This window comes from Anoplolepis gracilipes, chromosome 4, assembly GCF_047496725.1.
Source record: "Anoplolepis gracilipes chromosome 4, ASM4749672v1, whole genome shotgun sequence".
In the NCBI taxonomy this organism is placed as follows: Eukaryota; Metazoa; Arthropoda; class Insecta; order Hymenoptera; family Formicidae; genus Anoplolepis; species Anoplolepis gracilipes.
Window position 1 is genome coordinate 12355267 of NC_132973.1, and position 26135 is coordinate 12381401.

The window sequence follows — 26135 nt, forward strand, 5'->3', positions numbered from 1 at the left end:
CAATTCAAAAGTAGAAAATTAAAAAATATGAGGAAACAGTCTTGAGATGACACGAATTAAAATTCCAAAAATCGCGATTTCGAGAAATCCTGAAACCTTGTTTTTTAAGCTCGAAAATCCGCGTGCCGCGCATGCGAAAGATAAAAGGTTCAAAAACTATTAATATTTACATTAGACGGATAATTTAATTACTCGGAGAAAATGCTAATGACAAAAAGCTAATGAAACGCATACAAGAAGGGGGTCCCTCTTAAACTCGAGCGGACATTCTGGCTGAAAAGCTCGAGCCATTGCTCCGGTTTTCCGAGAGACGGAGTAACTATGAGAACCATCCTGAAGCATGTAAATTCGCTTACGCATCTCCAAGGGCCATCCACCCTACGGGCAAACAGCCCGCGCGAGAAAGAGAGACCTTATCCGGCGCGCTTCATTAAACCCTCAATGAAATTTCAACACTTTAACGCCCCGACGAACCGAGAAATATATAACCAGTGAACTCGTTTTCACGCTCGACTACCACGTATCTTCGTCGTAGGCTCCTATCGGGTCCTTCGAGTTTTCTCTACCTCTCACAAAGTCTCGTCTCGGAAGGAAAACAAGGGTAGAAACAACCCTCCGAAGGATGATCGAGTATCCAAGACGAGCATGGATGAGTGGTTGTGCTGGTTTAAATATACGCACCGATCCTGGAGCACAGTGACCAAAACCATTCGCGCTTTGTCCAATGGTGTCGATAAACGGAAATGTCCACTAACCGGCGGAAACTGTTGCATAAAATGCAGATATTGTACTCCTTTGTTCATGTGCCGACCGCGTTTTGTGAATGATAAATATTTTTCCTGACTGGACTTTCAAAACTTTTTCGGAACTTGAAAGAGACTAGACTCTGACTACCGATATTTGATATATTTTCTCATTGCATATATTGATACAATATTATTATTTCTTATTTAATTATCTTATATATTACTATATATAAACTATATAAATTAATAAAATAACAATTATACCGTGTTGTTTATATTCTTTTAAAAGTACATAGATTTATATATAATTATATTAAAAAGCCTGCTACTGTCAGAAGTTTTTAATAAACATAACGCTTGCCAATTAGTCTCGGTCTCACTTAATAAATAAAATATTTATTCAATAAAAGCTACAGCAAATACATTTTCTGCAATAAATTATTTATAAAACTGTATTATCGACATTATTACTGTTGCATCTTCTGGACATACGTATATCGACTGCTTAAAGAGCACCTACTCATGTTGAGCGAGAAGTTTAAACACCGACGAGATACACCTTGTCGGTGCTTAAAATAACACAGAGAGTGCGCTCTGATGTAATTTCTTTGTAATAACATTTGATAAACCGATTATAATTTTGTCGATTTGAATATTAACAACGATAAATTTAGAAAGTGTGAGCGTATGATGACAAGATTAATTTGTTTTACTTTATTTCTTCTTGTTAATTTTCTTTGACTTAATCGATGAAGATAACACGATATGTTGCGTATAATAAAATATAAATATGAATCAAATATGAGAAAAATTAACAATTCGGAATTTCTATTAGACGTATAATCAAGAGTTTCCATTAAAAAATATGTATGAATAACAGATTTGTACAAATAGAATAAAATAATGCAGCGTAACGACAGAATGATAAACTATATGTTATGAAAAAAATCGCTTACATGTGTTGATAATTCATGTTTTATTTTTTGTTATTTTATGTTATTTTTGCCGTTGATAATCTACGATAATTTTTGTATTCACGAAGAAACAGAAACAAACATTTTTATTTTAATTATACTTTCTTTAGAATTACGCAATAACAGTTAAAATAAGATAAAATTTAAAAAATTATTTTTTTTACAAAAGAATTATTTATTCAAGCATTTTATAAATATACATTTTTATAAAAATGTATTTCGGACTTTAATTAATTAGCAGTGTTATATGGATGGCTGTGCTATAGACTAAGAAATAAATAAACACATTTTAACATTAATCGTTTACTCATAAATTTTAAATGCGTATTTTTATGAGAACATATATTTATTTTAATTAACTAGCATTCTCGTGGACTGTTTTGTTATAGCTAAGACTTTAAATGTACGCAATTTAATTGATTCATGTGTAACAAGACTAGTGGTAAAGTGGTTAAATCGTTTATTGCGAGAATAAATCACAAAATTCTGTTATAGCGTCATTGTTGAAACAGAAAAGTCATGTTAAAATCTTTTGAGTTTGGCTGCAAAGTAGGTAGCCTGTTATTAGGTAAAACCGGTTTTTTCAGCCCACCCTGCAGGCGTACGAACTGCTACTCATTACGTATCTACCATTCGAGATTTATGATCTTCGACTGATCTCCACCGGCACCTATAAACACTGTACCTCCTTTCTGACATCGACTCTGAGGAAAATGAATTTGGATTCATCGATCTTTTCGATATAATTTTTTATTTCTTTTCAATGTGTACACATTCCAAATAAATTGATTGATTATATTTATATTTAAAGAATAAACAAACTTTTTAACAAATCGTTCATCATGCTTGCATCTTCTACCCCCCTTCCCCCCTGCCCCCCCCCCCCCGGGCTCAGAAACAGTAAATTAGAAACGAAACATGGACGTTTTGCATCTATATACAAGATAACAAATGGAAGGAATGGAAAGAACCATTCTTCAATTCGAAAAATAACATGATCTCAGTTGGAGGATAAATGATAATATTCCAGCTTGAATCAAATATTGCAAAAAAAGCTTTCAGACAAAATTATATAAAAAATGTATTAAAGAAATATATAAACAAATTGTGTATATATATTTCGTCACCAAAGAGCATTCTATAACGTTCTACTTCGAAAAGATCAGGATGCAAATATCCGCACTTTAAAGCAAACAAGACATAATGAAATAAATAATGAACAGGGAGTAAGCGTTCCTTGTTGTAAATAATCTTTTAATAATTTAATTATAACTATTATTATTTTTATTTCAGTCAGTACTTTAAATACTAACAGCAATTTTGTGTAATGTAGCATGTATTACATATCCGCACACAAATTCAATTTATTATAACTGGGTTTAATTAAAACTCATCACGCAAATGTCATTTTGTACAGTTTAATTTAAACAAGCCTGTGAATAATTAATCACCCGAATAACTAAATCTCATAGTACAATTTTAAAATAATTATCAATCTTTCGGTTATTGTTGATGGTAAGAAAGTAACAATAGTATTATTGTACATTCATAAATCAAACGTATACGTCAAAGGGTATTCCATCCTTTGCATTAGCATAATATCTTTTTTCTAATAATAGAAATTATATTAGATAGACAATCTAAAAATATTGTATCAAGACTACTGAGAGCGATTCATGTAAAATGATATTTTATATGTATTATATATTACAATTATATTATATATTATATATTATTATATATTATATTTTTTATATTTATATGTATTATTTTATATAGTGTAAATAATGTAATGTGTTGTGCAGATCATATTTTCTGAGCTTACATACAAAACAAGAAAAAAAGCGTATTTAGTTATTAACATAAGGTGTTAATAAAAAAGTGATTTGTACTGTACGCAACGTGGAAGCTAGAGACAGATCTCAAAACTAATGTAATTAATTCCTTTGTCCACATATTATACGTGATATGATATATGTACATGCGTAGTAATTGTAGAGATAATTAGAAAGTACGTGCGCTATTTAGAAAATTTCGCGAAAATGAGAAACGCATGATGTAAGTTATATTATCTTTGTCCTTCGCTATTTTGATTGTTAATATAAATCTGACTATGTGTAAGATAGCCTTTTAAAAGGTAAGGTGTATCGAATTCTTTCAACTAAATTTTTCGAGGTTCACATAATAATAAAAGTTATACTGAAATGTAATTAGTCGTTTTGAAAAATTGCCAGATTGTGCTGTAACGAAAATCAAACGATGAAACTATAAATAAGATGGAAATTTTATTTTATATTTATACATGGAAATACATAGTACACGATCGATGCGGCGGCAAAAATCGCGAGATAATATACGTACCTTTTCTGTGTACGTGCGTATTTTGCTCTCCAATCTTCTGCGTCTCTCTCGCGAAAGGTGCGAGAAGAGAATGAAGAGAGTGCGGATGAAGAGAGAAAGGAACTCGAATGTCAGGAAGGACAGCGAGACGTTAGGTACGATGCACGTCGTCCATCCGAGACCGCTCTACGCATAGTAATCGGACAAATTGTAATTACAATGTGTTGCCCAAACGCGTACAGTCTATGACAAGAGACGTGTCTGTCGGTGATATTGCATTACTTTGCCGTGCACAGCGTTCGAGAACGGGATTGTCTCGCAGCGGAGAATCCAGTTTCTCAGTCGACGAATGTTCGCACGGACGATGTCCGACAAGTTTCCTTTTCTCTCGTTTCTTTTTCTTTCCTGCCGTCACATCACGAACCGCCGCCGGTTGTTGCGCCCGGTTTGCGTACGATCCCAACACGCCGTGACGCGATCGGACACAGGTCTTACCAAGACGACCATCGATGAACAAGATTTCATTTTATCCCGCATTCCGGTTGTCTCCGATTGACTAAATTCATCGCAAAAATAATAAAGTTGCATTTTTTAAATACACATATTTAGTACTTGACGCATTGACATACAAGATAATGATGCAATATAAAAGTTTTATCATGAATTTTTTTGAAATTTGTATTTTAGAAATTAAATGTCAAAAACAAAATAATTATTCTTTGAGTTTATTTTTTTTATAATTATTTGGTTTTTATACTTAAAAAAATATTATATAAGTAAATTTTACGATATTTCTATATTAAATATTTCTATTGATATTTACCAAACTATGTTGGTAAAAATATATCCGACAGACGAGAGATAGATCTTGGAAGACTGTACGTAGAGACGGAGATAAGTTGGTGACCTTGGTGAAGAAAATGAATATACAGGTAGTAATTTTAAAATGAGCAAAAACTGTCAAATATTACAATGAGTAACATTCAGCTGATTTATCTCAGTTATATTATGATAAATCTCTATAATAATGAGAATAATGTAAACATGTGTTAGTAATAAAAGGTTACACTCTCTATACGCGAACATTATATATAATGTGTAAGTTAAACGGGACATTATCTTCGAAACTAATTTTGAAATAAACGCAGCTAATGCTTATTTTACACGCAAATTAACTTGATAATGATATATGCAAAGTGTAAATAAATTTTATTGATTATACGGATAATTTAACACATTATTGATATCTTGTAAATTTGCAGTACGGATTCTATATAAATGATATAATGTATTCGTAGATTCAACATTAAAATATTCATGTGAAAGTGATATTTTATGTAGATTTTATATATAGAAGCCTTCAATATTATAATTGTCTATTGTGTTTTTCTAAAAGAGAAGCTATAAAAATGTGTTATGGATTAGTAAGCATGTTTTCCTTTCGAAATCACTACATATTACTTTGGCACCTTTCATCAATGATGGCAGATTACGGTCAAATTTTTAACACAGTAAATAATGTGTTATTTCTTCTTTATTTTTACTTCAACTTTTATGTCCGAGCAATTTCTAGCACGCACGATATGCGTATTTATTAAAAACTTTTTTTCATACTCAAGATGAACACGAAAATTGTTGTGAGAAATACTCCGCTATTTCGTGAGTAGCGATTGAAAAGATTGCTCGCGTGCATCGGGTATTCTATTATACTTGGCCAAAATGCGCCATAATAGCGAGTGTGATCTTACAGAAACGAAGAAAAAAGGTTGAAATGGTTATGTGAACACAGTTCTCAAATTTGTGACTTTTGCTTGCCTCCCAGCCAAAAATAAATTGTGGCATAAAAACTGGTGCTGCAGACTGCGTTTACATACAATTATATGTTTATATAATTGTTCACATTCACACACGTGGTCCTATAAGATTACGTTTTATTCTGACACTTCTGCTATATGACATTATTACTGTAAATTATATAATTCAGTTAATAAAAAATGATAAATCAATTTTACGACATTGCGATCACGCATTTTTTACTTAAATACGTTCGGCGCGAACCAAGATATGCGTTTATAAATATCATTTATGTCCATAAAAAAGTATTATCTGGGAAAAAAATAACGTTTATTTGTTTTCTATTAACGTTAATATCCAAGTCACCAGACAAGTTAGCCTTGTTTTTCCCGTTACAGAGTACTTAAAGATACTCTTCTCGTTCTGTCTTGTTTTCACACGTACATTGGCTTAGGACGTCTTAATACACAGACTTTTTAGGAAAAAATTATGAACGCTGAAGATGGTAACGGCATCGGAGTAAAACATACGATTGAGCTGTCAGTATAATCACGTTCGTACGATGTGGATTGGAAAGTGATACGTAATACATAATATCATGGGGACGATCTCAATACAGACATACCATATAAGCAATAGTCTGCAGGAGTCTTAAGCCGGAAACCATCGCGACGTTGACCGACAAAGAAGTGAAAACCATGGCAGCATCGAAGTAATTTATAAAAAAAAAAAGAGAAAAAAGAAAGCGTCGCGCAATAAGACAGTCCAAGACGTTAATAAAGCAATAAAACAATTACGTGTATAAATTACTACAATTATTTAAAGTGTACAATCAGTAAGAGCGTTCAGCATTTTATAGAAAACTTGCATACGAGTTTTTTATTCCTGGAAAACGGTAAAACGATTTCGCTCGAAACTGAAAGCTGTGCCATTATTTTCTCGAACGGTAGAAATCGTCGTCGTACGGCTAAAGTTATTACGGTGTTCGCATGAAATAGATTCTGACATTTGCGATTTAATTATTCTTGATTGAGTTTCTGATAGTCTCAATTGGACAATCTACTTTTTCTTTGGAGAAATGATACACGAAAAAATCAAACTTACAAAATAATATGCCACACTTACCTCAATTCGCCGAGATGTGCTTATCAATGATTTAACATTTTTCTGCTGATCTGACGAATATGAATATTCAAATAAAAGCTGAAAATATATAGAATATTTAATATTTTTTAGTAAAACATGGGACGATGTTTATAAATTCCGATATTAATGAAAATGTAAGCGTTCTAGAAAAGGAATTTGGTTTCAGGCGTCACTGTTTAGCAATATTATTTTATTTATATATGCATAGCGTAACACACTTAAAAATATGTCAAATACACCGAATTTATAAACAATAATATGCGCATACTCCATTCTTCACCTTCTTACTTTAGCAAAGCTGATTCTTTTGCTTACATGATCATAATCATCTTTCTTTCTCATCTTACAATCATTACACTACTGCATTTACTCCTGACACGCAATGTTTTTCTCCACAAATTATTGAATAAATAATTAACAACCAAATTTATTAAAACGAATAGAGGTTGCATTAAGTGCATTAGGATCTCTCTCCTTCTCCTATCTGATTACATTAAACAAGATAAACACACAATATTATCATTAAAATTTCCTGTTTTTTCATATCTCAATGTTTGATATTCATTATTTGATATAAACTACAAAAATAAAAAATCGATTGCAATTTTGCGATTTTATACGCAAATCAATGCTTTATACTAAGATATTATTGTACTTTGCTTACCTTTGTTTTTAAATAAGCCAACGCAAGTCGCATGACATATGTTCAATTATCATTAGATCCTGAATACATTAAATAAACATTATTCGTGCGAGAATAATTTTGCAGTCACACATACACGCAATCGGCGAATAGACAAATTACTTTTAGATAAATTATTCGATAAAATATTTCAACACATATATATGATATTTACGGTTACTAAAGAAAGATGTCCGTCACAATGTGTTTTCCAAAGAAACTCACGAAAACTTATCAAGTATAAACTAATATTAAAAAAAAAAATCTTTTCTCGATCAATTAACAAATAGTTTCATATATTTCACTATTATGTGATTTTTTCTTCCTTTTGCAAAAAAGGCACATTATAACGAGATAAAGAAGAACGATTCTCCTTATACAATAGATATCTCTATTAGCTATTATATACGTCAAATATTAAATATTATTTTCCATCGATTCTTCTATCGATAGTTTCAGCTGCGCGAAATAAATGATTTTTAAAAGAAAAAAAAAAAGAAAAAAATCATAATCAACAATTATTTTTTTTTTTTTTAGAGAGCTGGCTTCACAGAAAATTAATCGCGAATTATCTCTCAAGTATACTTATGTAAAAGATAGATATCACGAATAAATGTGTATGAGTGTATATGCACACGCGCGCAGGCGTGTATGTGTACATATATAAAGACTGAATTAATCGCTATCGCTGACACCAATAATCTAATATTATACTTTATTATTCGCTTAAATGCGCGCATTTAGACACACATGACGCAAATATATTCTTAGCTACACAGAAGAGATGCATATGTCTAAAAAATACATCTATAGGATATTGATTATATTATAATTAAGAGTTGTTTTCTTTAAAAAAATATGGCGGCAATACGTAAAATTTGCAAGATTACGAGCAAACTTGCTCTGAGCAATTCGCGTAGCACCTAATATTTCTGAAATTATTGAATCTCTAAAATCGTGTACCTTATTAAAAGTATATTAAACAACCGATAAATATAAGAATTCCCCCAGCAAAACGTGCATTAATATCCAAAATACAAGACACGTGATACATCACGATAAAGTACATTTTATTAGATAAAGTTTTGATTAATTAATTATTGATTAAATATTTTAAAAAATCTTTCTTTTAATAGAATTCAAATGCTTCACAAACGGAAAAAAATCGCCGAGTTTTAAAATAAAAACTATATCATTAACAAGATGATTTTAATTCGCAGTTCAACGACCTAATTGTAATTATTTAGGACTCTCTGTAAAAATAATACTAACAAAATCAAACCAAAATCTATTTTTTTTAGTTTCTCTCTCTCTCTCTCTCTCTCTCTCTCTCTCTCTCTCTCTCTCTCTCTCCTCCCTCTCTCTCTCTCTCTCTCTATTTCTTTATAATAATTAAGACTATCGAAAAAGTATATATAGATAGTTATCTGATTTCAAGATTTCTCAAGATCTCTGCAATGTTCTTGTTTGGCAGAAGATGAATGTTACATGTCTTGGGCCAGATAATTTCACGGATGACGTGCATGACGTTTTGTAAAACGCGTACAGACATCTATTCGGACATACTTAGCAGAGACGAGCGTATGTATGCATACAAATGCATGTGCCAATGTGACAAACATATTGCACACGCATGCTGCATATACGAACGTAACGCACGCGACTTGTACAACATATTTCGTTTACGGCGACTACTGTTGGTGTTTCACAATTTCAAAGTATACTATGACGAATATCGAATATAATAAATCCAGACTGAACGAATATGAACAATTACAAATGAATATCTGAGCATAAAAAAATATTAACACAAAAAAAACGAGTAAAAACAAAAAAGTAATTACAGTTTGTTTGTGATAATTCTTCTCACGTATGCTCATGGTTCATCGAATAAAAAACAGATCCTATCTAATTCGAGTCTCTTGCGATTCGTTTTAAAATAATCAAAATGTTGCATTACAATCACGTTTCCGTATATGTAATTCGCGTCAAAATAAATCGCTTTGAAATTGAGAATATATAATTTTCTGTAATAAACACACCAAGAAAATTATAGGATATCGGCTTGTCGCTCGATAATAAGTCGTGCTGTATTTTATCTTTGTATGAACATCTGACGTGACTGGTGTCTCACACTTAACAAAAGACTCGAAGCGACATATGTATTTCGCGTAATGTTTTGCGATGGCCAATTAAAAATCAATAGTTAGACTGCCATTATACTATTCATGAAAAAAATTTCTTTTTTTTGCGATTTGCAAAATGGAAACAGAATAATGTTTTTATGCTCGAATGACGGCGCTAAAAATGATATATCTTCCTTCCAGTATGATAAAGATGCGAAAATAAAATAAAAAATGTTACCGACTATATTGGAATTTTGATTCTAATAAAAAAATTCTAATCTTAAACAAGATGTATATAATTCGACCAAGAGAAATAGCATTTTAAATCATATATATCCGAATCGCGAAGAAAGATTAATCATATAACATAAATTTTCGAATAAAACATTGTGTCTACAAAAACGCGATTCAAATATAAATTAATTTCTCTTAAAAATTAAGCAAGGCGATAAATTCGATGTAGTGCGGCACGTATAAAACGTAAATTCATTTACTGAAACAAGTCATTAAGATGATACGAAGTCATTAAGATCTACGGTAATATCCAATCAAACTATACATCATATTGTTATTCGAAACGCAAAAAAAAAAAAAAAAGAAGTAGAGAGATAGAGAGAAATACAGAATAACATTGAGAAAAAAACAAGCAGAAAAGAGAACCTGCATGTCGAAGAGAATTTTCCGATGCTCTTATTTGAATATTAATTTGCTGCAAGCTGGAATGACCAGTTTTTGAGCGGCTATCTTATTGCATTTCATCGCACGACTGACATACGCCGATTTCGTGATTATGCAGATGCACTTGCATATATACAGCAAGTTTTAATTATTGAAGGAACATAAATGGCCAATAAATTACTGAATATGGTGCGAAAAGAATTTTAATATGCATAATGCGCGACGTCCTATGGTTAACACTTGTCGCATAATTGCTTCGTTTTGCGATACTACAAAATTTAAAAAATTCTTGAACATGAAACAAGAAACATATTTTAAAGAAATACTCCGTTGAAGAGATTTTACATAAAAATCCATCATCTCGACGGAGTCTTAAACTTTACATTATTAACCAAATTGCAAATACCTTACCGTCATTTACGTACATAACTATACGTTTCATCTATCATTTAGTAACATTTAACAACACACGAAAACAATATTTGTGATAGTCAATATATATGTGATATATTAATAAAGTAAAAAGCGTCAAAATCACCACAATTCGTTGATTAATTCGACCAGTGCCGTCGTCGTCGTCATGTTGATGTCCGGTTTTCCATATGCAATTGCATTGCATTGACAAGAGTCTGTGAATAAAACTGTTACTCGAAATCAGATAAATTTTTTAGAGCGATTTGCTTTGACATAATCGCTCTAAAAAATTTTATAATCGCTCAAATGGAACGGTAGTTCGCTATCTTATTTCCTTATTACTTGCGCAGTATATTCTTGTTGAATTTAATATAAGTAAACACGCGAAAAAAACGCGAGAAACGAATTCATTAAACAAGAATTAGTAATAAAAAAAAATGTCACAAGCACGACAGCGACATAACGCGATATTCTCGTTCTTTAGGATATTGCTTGATCGAACTTATACTCATGCGTAGAGAGATAACAAGAAATTTTTCAGCCATTAGAGATTCCTATTAAAGAATCGCGACTACAACACCAATAATCGATCGACGATCAAAACAAATAAAGGACGGAAAACGTGTCTGAGTACGTTCATGAACTTAAATTATATATTATACGTTCATGGAGTACATCCCTCGAAACCAATCGGCTTTCTCAATGACAAAAAAACAATGCTCAAGCTTGGCTATAATTTGCTCGATTCATCAAATATACATGGCGACATTGATGCCTCGAGATGTCTGAAATAACCTAACAATGATTAAATTTGTGAAGTCCACCGCTTGTCTCGATAGTCATCTTATCATTTCGGAGGCGACGCGATTTTCTTTGGATTTGACATGTTTTTCTCCTCGATTTACACTTCATTGACCATCAGTAATTGATCTAAAAACAAAAATGAAAACATTCGATAGTAATACATAAAACCTGCATTAGAAAATCTATTAGTATATATGAAAGTTTCATATTTCACTTGCTGTAATATCTATATATTTATATAATAATAATAATTATAACAATAATAATCGCTTTATATACTATGTATCATTCTGCGATGTATAGTTTCTGAAATTCAGAAAACGTATAGTAATTCGTATAATTTCGTGTTCATATTCTATTAAAAATATGACGAGATGTGATATGTAATTTCTATGTATTTCTTTCTGTCAAAAATTTCATTACTTTAAATAAGTAATAATTTTAGTTTAACTATAATCTATTTATATATATTTTTTAATTATCGGTTATTTTACATTTACTTATTTGGTACAAACAATTTTTTCTTACAGTTTCCTGATACTTAAAGAGAAAAAAGAGATTGTCCGTTTCTCTTTGAAATATATAATATAGAAATAATCATTGTGTCGCATTTAATGTGCGGTTGGTATCAAAACGATCTTAAAGAAACTTGAACCAGTTGTTCGATGTAAATGATGGAAGCACACTGATGTGAAAGAAATACCGAATTATCAAATACCGAACATTGCTGACTGAGAAACGAAGCTGAAAAGAAGTTAACGATCGCTATTTTGACTTATCCGGCGGATATTAAATAGCAACATTTCTAATTTGAAAAGTTTTCTCAGAGATACGACGTAAGGAAACTTACCGTGATGCTCTAAATCAAATCACGAATGCGAGAGGAGAGATGGACAAACGGTACACGTCCTTTGTCATAAACGAAATCCACTACGAAATGACGGAAAGAAAAGAACGGATAAGGAAAATAGAGGAGGAGGAAGAGACAAGATCAGGACGTGCGAAAAGAGGAGAATATATTATGCTCGCTAAAGCAATGTTATACCAACTCGAGAACTGGCGAACTAGCCGACAATAAAATCCATTTTATGTCTCCCTCGTAAAGTCAGTCAAATGAAACCCGGACTTAGTTTTCTTAGTTTCATACGTGCATCCACCACAGCAGACCCGGCGAACCCGGTTTTCTCCCCATCGCGCGGGAGAATCGTGACAGACTTTTTCAAAAGTCTAGACACATTGGTGCCTTGATCGGATATCTCTGTCAGACCAATTTTACTTGCTGAAAGTTGCTCGATCGCGGCTTTCTGAACGATAAGTTATCCGAGGTAATTAATTTTCTTTTTTTTTTATATATATTAGAATCTTCAATATCGTTGCACAGAAAATACGCAGAAAAATATTATCTGAAAAAATCTCGAAAGTCGCAAAAGTCTGAATCAATTGTAGAAATAAAATATTCATGAACAAGCAAACTGTAAATATTAATTAATTAAAAAATATTGTTAATGTGTATAAAAAATACATTTTAAAATAATGAAGTAATAATAAAACAAAGGATTGTATATTACAATAAAAAATACTTTCTTTAAATTTTTTCTAATTTAAATAATAAATTAAAAATAAATAATTGAGATAAACAAAATATTGCAGATAAAAAGGAATCGGCAGTATCAGCGATGTACAACATTGATAATAAAATTAAAAATCTAACACGTTATATATTTCGAGTGAGACTTTTATCTTATCTGAGAGATACACGAGGCCGTGTAACTTGTAAACAAAAAATAGTGTAAGATAGATACTAAAAAGCTTGACTAAGCAAAACATCGTCCGGTACTAAAAGCTGGTTGTATCGTAAAACACGTTCCGTAGACATAATGTCTCGAAAGCATAGTAGTGATAAAAGCCTAATCGTATGTCAAAGAATCGACTTTGAAAGGATCTTTCTTAGAGTGGAAATAATAAATAAATTTGAACATTGTCAGCTGGTTAAGTCCGTGTAAACGTTGATGGGTGACTAATGTCAGATGATTGCGCAACAAATAATTCAGTCAGTCTTTCTCATGATATTTTTTTCTCCATCGATTATATGTTGTCTTTAAAGTAATTTCTAATCATCACACCACTTGTCCTCGGGAAGAGATAGCATTTTAATCGGCTCTTTTGTTCGTCGACATCACAATCGTATCTAAAGAGCCGTCAATAAAACTTGTTAGTCATGAATCAAAAAGAATACTTGAGAGACAGATGCGTATAAAGTAGGGTTAAAAGCGACTGCAAACACACATATAACTTCAAAAAAATCTTAAATCAGGTAACAGAGAGTAATAATAGTAATGTAGAGAAATTTCTTCAAAGACAAAATATACTCGAGGAAGAAAAAATGTCATGAGAAAGACTGACTGAATTATTTGTTGCACGCGCAATGGTCTGACTTGCAATTAATCATCCATTAATGTTTACATAAACTTAATCAGCTGACGATCGCTCGCAATATTATTTCTACTCGTAAAGCGATCCCTCTCTAACGATCGACAGTTACTCTACTCTCATACTCATCTCAGGAACGAGACGAGGTGTGCGTTACGTGCTCGTTCCCGGTCGTTTCGCAATACGCAGATTTCTTCTCACTTTGGTTCATGAATCTGTGCTAGTATACGATTCGTTTTCATGGGGCTTTAACCGTCTGTACCGGAGTCCTTTTTTACGAGGTTCGTCCGAGTACCAGCCACTTTGTTAAGTACATGTATCTTTAATGACATGACGAGTGTAAGATCTACTTGCGTTAAGTGGATGCGTGCCTTTAAGAGCAAGTGTTCGGCTGATTGCGAATGCAAGAGAGCTAGTATAGTGTCGTTGCATTTTTGTTTACACAAGTTTCTGAAGCACAATGACCAATCGAAATGCAGCTGACCGTCTCGTCATTGTAAATATATATGCCAATATATTATGCAACTCGTTATATATTCTCGCAAAAACTGTAATATATGTAACTATATTCGTCTATTTCTCTTGTCTATTTCCAATGACAGAAATATTAATATACGATTATCTTGCGCGACTCGCACGTATACTATTATGTAATGCACTATATAAATTTACATAATAAAAGTCTATTAGATGTAGAATTAAAATCTATATTTAAACATAACGACTTTCGATACTGATAATAATAGCGAATAATAAATATAATGATGTAGTAATAACCTAAAAAGAAAGTTTCGATGAGTCATTAGTACAGTTCACGTTTTCGTTATTTTCAAAAGACTCCTTCGGAATTGAGGTGTCTCGTAAAATTATGATGTACAGCTATTCCACCTCGCACAATCTTCTTACATGATGATTCACGTTTCGTCTCCACGCAACTTTCATTAATAATCAATTCGGTGGGTCACATTAAAGATTAATAAACGAGAATTAGCGAGCGGTTGTATATATTTCTCTCAAGTGATATATGAAGGAAATCTTCTGACAGACTTTTGATTTGACATAGAACAATGAGAAAATTTGAGACACTTTGTAAAGTTAGGTTGACACTTTAAGTTCTTTGTTGTATTGTCAATGATTATATAAGGCAGTTAATGCGGGGATGATATAAAAATCTCAAATCATTGATGAAATGTTTAATTAAAAATATTTTTCTACTATCACTAAGTTTGTGTCTTTTATAGAAATGAACTGGTTATTAAAAGAGTGTTAAAAGGATTTTTCTCAGATTTCTTAATGAAAAGATTTACATGCGGTTCACATATTCGAGGAGAAAAACTTTCATTAATAAAGAGTCTTTATTCCGGGTGATCTAGGCAGATTCCAAGACAAACAGTGACTGCTCGAAAAGTCGTAAACAAAAGGTCTGAGAAAGGGATTTCCAGGCACGTAGCTAAAGTGGAAACATTCGCGACGGTTGCGGGGACGAGAGAGATGAAAGTTTATCGTCTGCCAGTAAGTGCTTCGCGGATTCTCACACCTTTTCCCGTGCGTTACTACCCTTGACGAGGATGTAGGTGAGCAGGAGGGAGAAACCGTAAAATCACTGTGGATACTTGAAATAATATACCTATCTACTCTACTTCCAACGTTAACTCCAGTTCATTCCAATGAAATATTGGCGAATAAATGCTCGTCTTTTCACACTTACGCATTCTTTTTTATTAGAATTTTTTGTATTGTTATTAATTTTATATTAAAGTTGCAGTTTTACAATTTAATTACATTTATTTCATTTTTTATGTAAATTTTCCGAATAAAATATTTAAAAATTCTCTCTCTGTCAAGTTTATATATGAGATATTTAACTGTAATTAATTTGACATCTAATTCACATATTAACATATTTACAATAAAGAGAGAAAAAGTTTAAAAAAAATTGTTTAGATGTATGTGTGATACAAATGTTGATATCGCAGTTACATCGCATATTAATAAAGTTCAGATTGTAAGAATTTATAACTGCAATAATGACAAAGTTGTAGAAACGTACTAATTTATTAATTGTGTATATGTTATCAAGCAATACGATGTATATGATAAAGAATGTAAAAAGTTCAAATTTCGAATTAAATTACATTTCTGTATTCACTAAAATAATCTGAGAACTTCGCTAAGATTAGAATAACGAAATGCCTCTTTTGTTCACAAATATGAGACTATCATGTCAATTGCGCAAATAATTAGTTTATCGATGGCAAGCGCAGTCTTCACCTTCGTTAAGAAGAGACGAAATATCCTGAGTGTCTCCGCTCGCGATAGGTAGATACATCGTATTTTATAGAAGCTTAGTTGTATATTCGCGCGTATGACTTTAACTGTTGATGCCGACTTTGTCTGTATTTCTTTTCAAGTTTTACTGGCGCTAGGTCCACCGCTCCGAGCCGTAAACGTCAGTCTTCGCTAAAACTCCGTATGCCGGGTTGCCAAGTTCCTTCCTCAGCCTTCTCTCTTAGCTGCCTTCTCCTTCATTTCCTTTTCTTCGGCTCTTTTCGCCTTTCTCTTACCTTCGAGCAGTCAACGTCTTCGGCGAACATCATGTAAACTTATCCGAAGGTTCTCTAGCCGCTGGCGTGGATGCTGAAGGGCGTCATTCTTGTCAAGTATACCAATGAGTTAGGCCTACAAGAGGAGTCTGCAAAGGCAACCACGCTCTCTTTGCATATTTTAACCTTCTTGCATTTCTTGGATTACATGATGCGAACTGTGTATCTCGATCGACGTTTCACCGTGTGCCTTTTTATTGCGTTACATTCGGAATATCGATTTTATCTCGGCATACTGTGAATCATTGATTCGTGAATAACAATAGCATATCAGAGCATTTTTATTTGGTAAAGAGAAATGTTCCGCGATAAAAGAGCGTAACCGGTCATTAATCACAATCAATGAAAATGCGCGAAAGACATTGTAAAGTTCAAGGGCACAACTTATATGCGTGCGTTCAGCGACTACTGCAATTCTAGGAATAGGTGAAAACTCCCCCTTTTCGAGAAGTCTCTAGCGGGAACGTATTAGAGTCGACCGGAAGACTACGGTACCCATCGTGTCGGGGCTTCATTAAGAATGCAATATGGCGGGTTTTTTTTGCAGAGCAAGGGCGCGAACCCGTGGTCGGTCGCTTTTAAAAAAATTACGACGAGGTTTATGAGGGTTTAATTGTAGCCCGCGACTGTGGTTAGAAAGTAGTAAAACTCCTTTTGCCAGCAAAATCGTAGCCTGTTCACTGCTTAACGCTCTCCAATTCCTGGTTACATATGAACGACGTGTGTATGTGTGTGTGAGATGAGGAAGAAAAAGAAGAAGAAACGGAGGAGTATATTCGTAGCGGCTCCACGCACTTTGACGCTGCTAATTATTGCTTTGTCCCGAATGACTTGCGCCTTCAGTTTCGAAGAATACCGACAGTCGTTATCAAGGTCAATGATATCTTCTCGAGGCAATTTCGCCGATTCAATCATTCATTAGCCGATCGTTATCAGTGTTTTCGACGATGTCGTAATACGCCGATATAAACGAGATAATATAGTACATAATTAAAGTATAATACAAACTACGTAATGACTGGCACTGCAATAAATAATAATGCATAAGAATATATCAAATAACAAAAATATTCACCGTAAAAATTATTTCCGTGGAAAAAAAAAACAGTATTATTTCAAAATAATTAAATATACATACAAAACTTGAGAATAAAAAAAATGCACAGAAACCTTACCCTTAGTAAGCTTAACCATAGAAAATATCACTCATATAACGCATTTGTGCACTTTTACTATTTGTTTTTATTTTTTTTACATTATATTTATAGTATAATGTTGATACTCTCGAAACTGTCATATCTACAAACGAAAATTATTACTGAAACAGTTTATTAAAACATACGTGCTCACAAATATCGGAATCAAATTGCACAATATGCGTTCCAAAATTATAGCTCGCAGCGGATACTTATATCCGTGGCAACGGGCTTTACAGACCATGACACATCGTCGTTTGCTCTTGATACATTTCCAGCAGATTTTCTGTATTTACAGCTATAAATTTTGCTCACGGATTTAAATAGTACTAATTAATTTATGTTTTTTGTTTTACATTTTACAATTAATAACTGTATATCAGATAAAATCGTAAGTTTTCTCGAAATTTCTGCCAAATTCAACCAAATTATTTATTCAAAGAGAATGAGAAAAAACTATAAATTTAATATGATTTTATCCTCATAAATTTTGTTATTTTATTATATCTAAAATATGCGAAAAAACAAAATTATAAATATTTGAAAACATTGTTGGCTTAACAAGAATAACTATAATTCATATATATTATATAAATAGAAAAAATATATGACATAAGAATCCAAAAAACTAACAAGAGTACACAATTATGAAAGAATTATCAATAATATAATATGATTACATAAAGTGAAAAAATCTTAAATGTCGACCTGACTGGCAAAGGATATTTAAGGTCGACATTTAAGATTTTTTCACTTTGTTTTTAAAAAACTACTGGCAACTATTAATATTTCTACTTTTGTATGATTACATAAGTTTAGCTAGCGTTTCAGTGCCGATAAAAAGTAATTCTACGATTTCCTACATTTTACGCTTTAAGAACTTATCAAAGATAGGCGAGTTCTAGGGAAATCATCAGCATTTTGTCGAGGCATGTGACTCGACTTAGTGCTTGTCACAAACTCTGATAGTTTACAGCGCATGGAGCAAAATAAGCGGGTGACTATGGTGCTCGCCAAACTTACGACTTTGCGACGATGGAGAACCGCAAAAGGGGTGGTAAGAAAAACAAGAAAACAGTGACGATGATGACGAGGTAGGTAAAGGCAGTGTAGAAAAAGAAAAAAGCGAGCTGTAAAGCGAACCGCGTTTACGACTGTCGTTATATTCGCTCTGACCGACTTGTCTGATTACATTGATGCTGCTTACTGTAAAAGTAGTATAATCCTTTCGCCGAATGTTCGCTCGCAATATTACAGGGCGATTACGAATCCTCGTTCTTTTTGCTCACGCGACATTAAATTGACGAGGATCGATTTTTTTGAGTCGAGTAAGAATATTATGCATTCTTTTAAAGCGTTGTAATTTTAACGAGTGTATCGCATCGATTACCGAGAATATTTTTCCAAATTAATTTATGCGATATAGACAAAAATATAAGAAATTGTGTATCATATTTTATACGTAAATGCATTTTGCAGATACAAAAAATATGAGACGAGCGATACTGAGTGATGCAGCATCCTATATTGGTGCAGCGCAAAATGACGCAGGCCTTGCAATTCACGTCGCACAACATTCCAGCATCAACATATAACAGCCGACAGAAACGTTATTCGTGAAATGTAAACGATGTTCACAACGACGTGGCCTCTCGCCAGAAACAGTTATCGTTTACATTGGAAAGAAAAAGAAAAAAGATGCGTATCAAGTACGTATCAACGAATTCCATCGTTCGGTCTCCACGGTCCGACAAGGAGATCAACTTACTGTCAACAACCCTAATCACGAGCTGGAAGCAATCAGTATGCCGAGATAGCCGACAAACCTCGCCGACGTTTTAATTACCGCTTCAATTTTCATATCTTGAGTATCGCCGCGCGCCGTTTAGCGCCGTTAACCATACATGTTCAGACGATCGTTTTTCAACCGACTATTGCTTTGTGATGTTGATGCCTTCTCGGTTCTAACGATGGAATGCATACATCCAACAAATCTAGATTTTTCTAATATCTCGAGAATCGACGTCCTCGTTTCAAATATCAATAATTTATACGATAATAGCAACCGGTTTATTTCGCAGCGCAAATTTTTTTCGGATTTTAAGTATTTTCGTGCATTTGTATGTGATGCAATATTTACCAATAATACGGTTTAAGTTTGAAATATCAGCCGTTATAAGATTGAGACATTCACGTAAAATATACGATGAATTACATTTTAATAAAAAGAAAAACGTTGCGGTTTGCGAAAACACGCTAAAAATATGATCATATTATAAAAAAAAGTTTTATTTTTATTTTTTTTTAATTTATGTATATGTGAATTTCAATAAAAAATCACAAGAAAGTTATCAATATTATTTTATATATAATAATAAATAAGTAGAAGCTATTCAAATACAAAATATTAAGAATATTATCAATCAAATTATAAGAAAGAAAAAAAGAAGGGAGAAAAGGAAAGAGAAAAAAAATGACAGAGATAATATTAGTAACAATATTATTAACATTATCTTCACCATATAATTTTCTATATTGATCGCTCTGTTTCATGTTAGAGTATTTAACTTTTTACGTTTACATTTCAGTTGACCTGTCAATCTTTTGTAAGAGAAGAAAAAAAACCTTAATTCTGTTTATGAAAGTTTCCTTTCTTTTTTTAATTGTTCTGTTTACCTTTTAAATTTTATAATTAAAAATTTCGTTTCGTGCATAAAATATAAACGTGCTTGCATTTGGAACTTATCTCAATATGCAAACGATGAGATACGAGAAATCCTTGAAACATCGGTAATTAATCGAGATTTGTTGTAATCTCTTTGGGATGCCAGTGAACGTATGAGGCCGAATTAAATGTAAATACCGTAGGCAGCTTATCTTTAAGACAGCGCATGTATATAATCCCTGATAGCCGATTGACGTTGAGTTTTGAATCTTACTTTTTCACGAACAGCAAAATTGTTCTTCTAAATCGTCCAAAAAAACGACTATATGGTGAACAAAAATGAAATGAAATTGACCAGCATTCATAAATTCGATTTTTTATAGTGTTGTCATCGTTAAAACTGTTGGGATAGCGGAAAGGGGCTGTCGCATCCTCAAGTTCTGTACGTCTTATATATGCGTCTTGAACGGCCACTTGAATAAAATTAGTCGCAAACTTGATGAAAAATCTTTTAAAAAACGCAATATAATAATCCTTTTCTCCTTTCTTTATATTGTTTGCTCAAGATGTCTATTCAAATATAAAAAAAATCCCTGAACATTTTTGAATTTTCCAGGTATTTTTTTAAAATCCTAAATAAAAAAATATTTTAAAGATTTTTTAACTTTCTCTAAAATATTTTTTTTTAATATACACGTTTTCTAATTTAGTTTCCACGAAGTAAGACGTTAGTTTCACGCATACAACTAACAATATGAGAACAAAATTATTAAAAAAAGAATTTTCGAAAAAGATTTCTTGAATTCCAATAAAATTTTATGAGATTTTCTTGATTTTTCCAAATACAAAAGAAATCCCTGAGAATTTCAGGTTTTCGATGTTTTCTCAGAGAGACACCTTGTTGCCACATCATTTAATTTTGATCTTTTATTTTATTCCGTCTTGTACGCTTTTTTTTATATATGTTATTGACATTAAAAAAATATGTTTTGTGGAAAATACGAGACATATCATTAGATGTTTAATAACTATAATAATATTTTCAGACAACGATTATACTAACGCTGTAAATAAAAAATGTCTTTATAATTACGGATGTTAAAAATTGAGAAGTTAATGGGAGAGAAAAAGGGTGATAAAGAGAACGAAAATGGAAGAGCAAACGGGAATCGGAAGCGAGAAATCAAGAGACATGAACAGCTTGCTGATCTAAACACTGTGGTTTACTGGGCTCTCAAAAGGAAGGGCATTTTATAGCTCAGAATCTTATTTATGTGTGCTTACGACTCGACTTTCAATGATCCAAACAATGGAAGAGCAAACCGGGAATAACTACGATTTATGTTCTGAAAGTTAATTCTTTTTTCCCTAACGTATCGAATTCAACTACATCAGTCAGGCTTTGAACGTCACGATAAATAATATCGCGAAATACATTAGTTCCGACACATTCGTGCGTAGATACGTAATATAACGACATAAATCATATTTATGTGCCTCAAAAATCGAAAAAATTTTTATACAAGTTCCAAGAAAATATAAGCAAATAATGAATTACATAATACTTACCGGTAATATGTAGAAGGCTCGGTAGAAGGTTTAGGTGAGATATCAGTGTACGGAGGCATATTTGCGGAGCCTGTTACATGTTTAAAGGCCAAGAGATATGGACTCTGTAGCTCTATTCCGTTAACGTTCCGGTATGACATGTATGTCGAAGATTCAATGTTCGATGGCGAAAAATGATAGTACAATGGAAACCTTCGGATGTCGTGGCTCATCATCTCTTGGATTACAGTCAACTTTTGAATTTCGTCGGACTTCAACCTATGAATTTCCCAAATGCCTGAAAAGTAAAACAAAATAATTGCATCCATTGTCGCATATGATAATAAAGTTGAAAATTTATTTAAAGTTAATACAAACCAAGTGTTATCATAAATGATTGCTGCTTTGCAACACACATTGTTTAGAATTAATTTATGCATATAAGTGTAAGAGTCAATGTCAAGAATTGTAAGATAATTTATAAATATCTTTTTTGTTTAATTTTTTTTAAATAATCACAAATAAACTGATTATAAGCTGATAAATATATAGAAGTATGTATAATACGTATAAAAATTCTTAATACAATTTTTATCCATTAAACGTACACTCGATAAAAATTCACTTGATCCAAAATAGATCAGTATGGACATGTATCGAGATCTGTTTCTCATAAACATGTATAAGCCTCTCTGTGGCGCAAAATAATCTATCGAATGAATGCAACTTTGATAGCTATCGCTTTTGTGCTTTCATTACTTAATTAATGGTATTTAATTTTAATTGTTATCGCTCCCAAGGAATAATGAATACTGTTCGTTGTTGGAAGAGTTCTCTCCCATCTTTCTCAAATTTTCTTCGCAGTATAAACTGACCAGTTAAAAGCCATCACAAACGATTTAAATTAATTATTGTTATGCTATTACACACCTCTAGCATCTATTAAAATGGATCAATGCATGGTGTCATCGAATGAGTTTCGTATATAATTTGTGACGCTTCAGGTTAGGTCGAAAGATTCTCGTTTTGCAAATTTTTTATGCAAAATAAATTAGCGGGAATATATGGATAATAAGAATAATATTGATTCATTTAAATATAGAAGGCCAACTTAACATTTAATATTCAACATTTTAAAATCGCTTTAGAACAAGACGAGTCCGAAAATAATAAAGATTTACATTTTGCCGCACGAAAAGAAAAATATCGCCAATTTAAAGAATAGCTTTATCTTTTAATTTCAGAGATAAACCTTGTATAATCTTGACATAAATTACAAGTTGAATTACTTAATCGTAACAGTCTCTTGTGAAATATGCACTGTAATTACGAAAGTATTTAAAAATTATGATAAATTATACACAAGATTGCAAAATTTACACGCTAAAATTTATGCGACAGTTACAATCCGTGCCAAGCGCACAGGGTTCTCACTTAGAATCAATAATTGTCGGTTTACATGTTGCAAACGACGTTGCTTGATTGCGGGGATGTACCACCTTCGCCGATATTTGACGATAAGACCGATTTATAACGCATTAATCACACGTCATAACGTGTAAGTTCGCATCTGCATGCTTATTTACAACTTACGTTCAGTTGCTTTCCAAGAAAGGTCTGATGTTTTTGATACATGAAAGCGCAGAAATTTATGACACGTTAATAATTCCGTCGATTATTGCACCCATCGCAGCGCGAATAGTTAAAGTTTTGCACCATCGTAATGAATCACTTCTAAGGGAGAAAAAGAATCACTTTACAAAATTTCTATCGCATTACTCGTTTGTTTATGTGACTGATATACGTGTAAAGGCGACATGTGCGCACAATTAAAATTTTCAATCGTTATTCTTGTATGAATTATGTGTATTGTATTTTGTATTATAAGAAAATATGACAACAGATGTAACAGAGTAATATTTAATATTAAATTTCATCTGAAACTGAATAAAACAAATAACGAAAAATAAAATCTCAAGGATCTTTATATTATATTCTTTTCTTTCGTTTTTGACACAAGAGAAAAATAATTTGCGTAAATACTATTAGTACATATATTATTATATATATAAATATTACATAAATCTTTCTGCACATATATAAAAATATATGTAATATAAAATACATTTATATCTTATTCTTGATCTATTTAAATCTAAATGTTTACACAGCAGTCATGGTCGAAGTAACAATATTCTTAGAGGTAACATCTTAGTGTTTTGCATCGACTGCACGTTCGAAACATTATCGGGTACTCGAGTATTTATGCTGTGCACCTCGAGCAACCAGTGTGGTTATCAATAAACTGCGACTCAGTCGTGGAGAGCGAATTCTCGAGATTTATTACGAGTTTCAGTTTTCTACATATGTTCAATGAGAGGCACACGTCGGACGTAAGTGAGAAACTTTTCGAGATATGTCCGCCCAGATACGTGCAATTATCTATCATCTGTGCAAAAATGATAACCTGATATCGCACGATATGCATTACGTAAAAGGCGCATTACGGTAATATAAGAAATAAAAGATACGCTATATACGCGGCTAAATCCAACCAACATAGAAAGTACTCGTAAGCCAACACAAAAATATAACTTGCCTCATAAATTAATTTCAACGACGTAGTCTTACGTATATACATGCTCGTTTTGTCCGATCCTTTTCTTTGCGAGAGTTGTCCGCAATCACGCGACTTTTTAATGCCACACCGTTGCATGTAAACACCGATACATGAAACAGGAATTTCTTATCTACTTAAACCTCGAGACATGAAAAACATTTACGATTGGAATAAGAAAATTGCGCTCGTGAAAAATAAGAGGCTCCGATTTATGGCACTATATATTCTCAGAAAAAAAAATAAAATGCGTCAGGTTAGAAAGCTTTATAAATTTCATAAATCTCTTAATTTTTTTGTCTTAAAATATGATAAATTCGAGTCTATTGTGTAATAAAGAAAGTCAGCGGGTATCATACGCGTCTATAAGCGAGGCTATATCAGCAGGGGAAGAATGGAGATCCAAAGTTAAACACAATGTATAAAGGGTAGCTTCAACATCGCGATGGATATTACGAGTAACAGAGTATTATCGGATCAAACGTGCTCAGAAATAGGATTCGCAGCTGCGTGTTCGCTGGCGTCCAGCTTACTTAATCGCCATAACTTCCGGTTACTTTAGAATTACATGACACCATCCCCCCATTCACTGCAAGACGAAATAACGCCGAATATAAAGCGCAAAGGACTTTTTTTAAATCACAGTATGTATATTTCATCTTTTATTATTTATCAATCTTTTTGTTCCTTCAAATCATCTCAATTAACCATTTCAAAATTAAAGTACATTAAGAACAAACAAGGCACGGTTATATTACTTTAATTAAATTATTATATTTCGCCAACGTTGCTTTTATAAATGTCATCAATATGTGTATGTATATATATGTGTGTGTATAATTTCAAAATTCCTCTTTCTTCAATCTTTAATCATTCATTCTTTTAATCATGATCTCTGCAAATTGAACCGTGCAATTTAACCGTGATAAATTATACGTATGTTAATTATATGTATGTACATTCGCAAAAATTTCGTGGAACACATGCATTCTTCCTGCATTGAAATTACCGGTTTTTCGCAACAGCGATATAATTACGCAAACACGGAACCATCTGCTGCATAAAAGCGACGCACAGCGAACATCGAGGGCAAAAAGTTCTACATATAATTTATTAAAATGCTATCGATTGTGAAGAGTACATCGTCTATTAATTCAGTAAGAATCTACACAACAGAACAGATCAATAACAGATAGACTTTTTTGAGAAATTATGAATATGGAAATATGTGTAGGAGAAAAAATTGTTTTCATATTAATTGTTCATATTATTCCATAGTAATAAACTGCTTTAATATGAGATGCTTCTCGTTATTATTTAAAAAGAATGAAATATTCAAACATTTTTTTCGCTAATATTGAAATATTGGTTA

At 32.3% G+C, this 26135-nt stretch overlaps 1 protein-coding gene across 3 annotated transcripts in view; it reads right to left on the reverse strand.

Annotated features, from left to right (window-relative positions):
- Nucleotides 1-7173: 7173 nt before the first annotated feature.
- LOC140665392 (uncharacterized) overlaps nt 7174-26135 on the reverse strand; it is a 98715-nt gene continuing 79753 nt past the window's right edge. For 2 of the 3 annotated variants that reach the window (XM_072891480.1, XM_072891479.1), the window contains 2 exons: nt 22168-22444; nt 7174-11830 (listed from right to left, as the gene is read on the reverse strand). In XM_072891480.1, coding sequence (XP_072747581.1) covers nt 11809-11830; nt 22168-22444 — 299 coding nt within the window. In that variant the 3' untranslated portion in view covers nt 7174-11808. Of the gene's footprint in view, nt 11831-22167; nt 22445-26135 lie in introns of those variants that run through there. The other variant, XR_012046590.1, reaches the window with a different exon arrangement.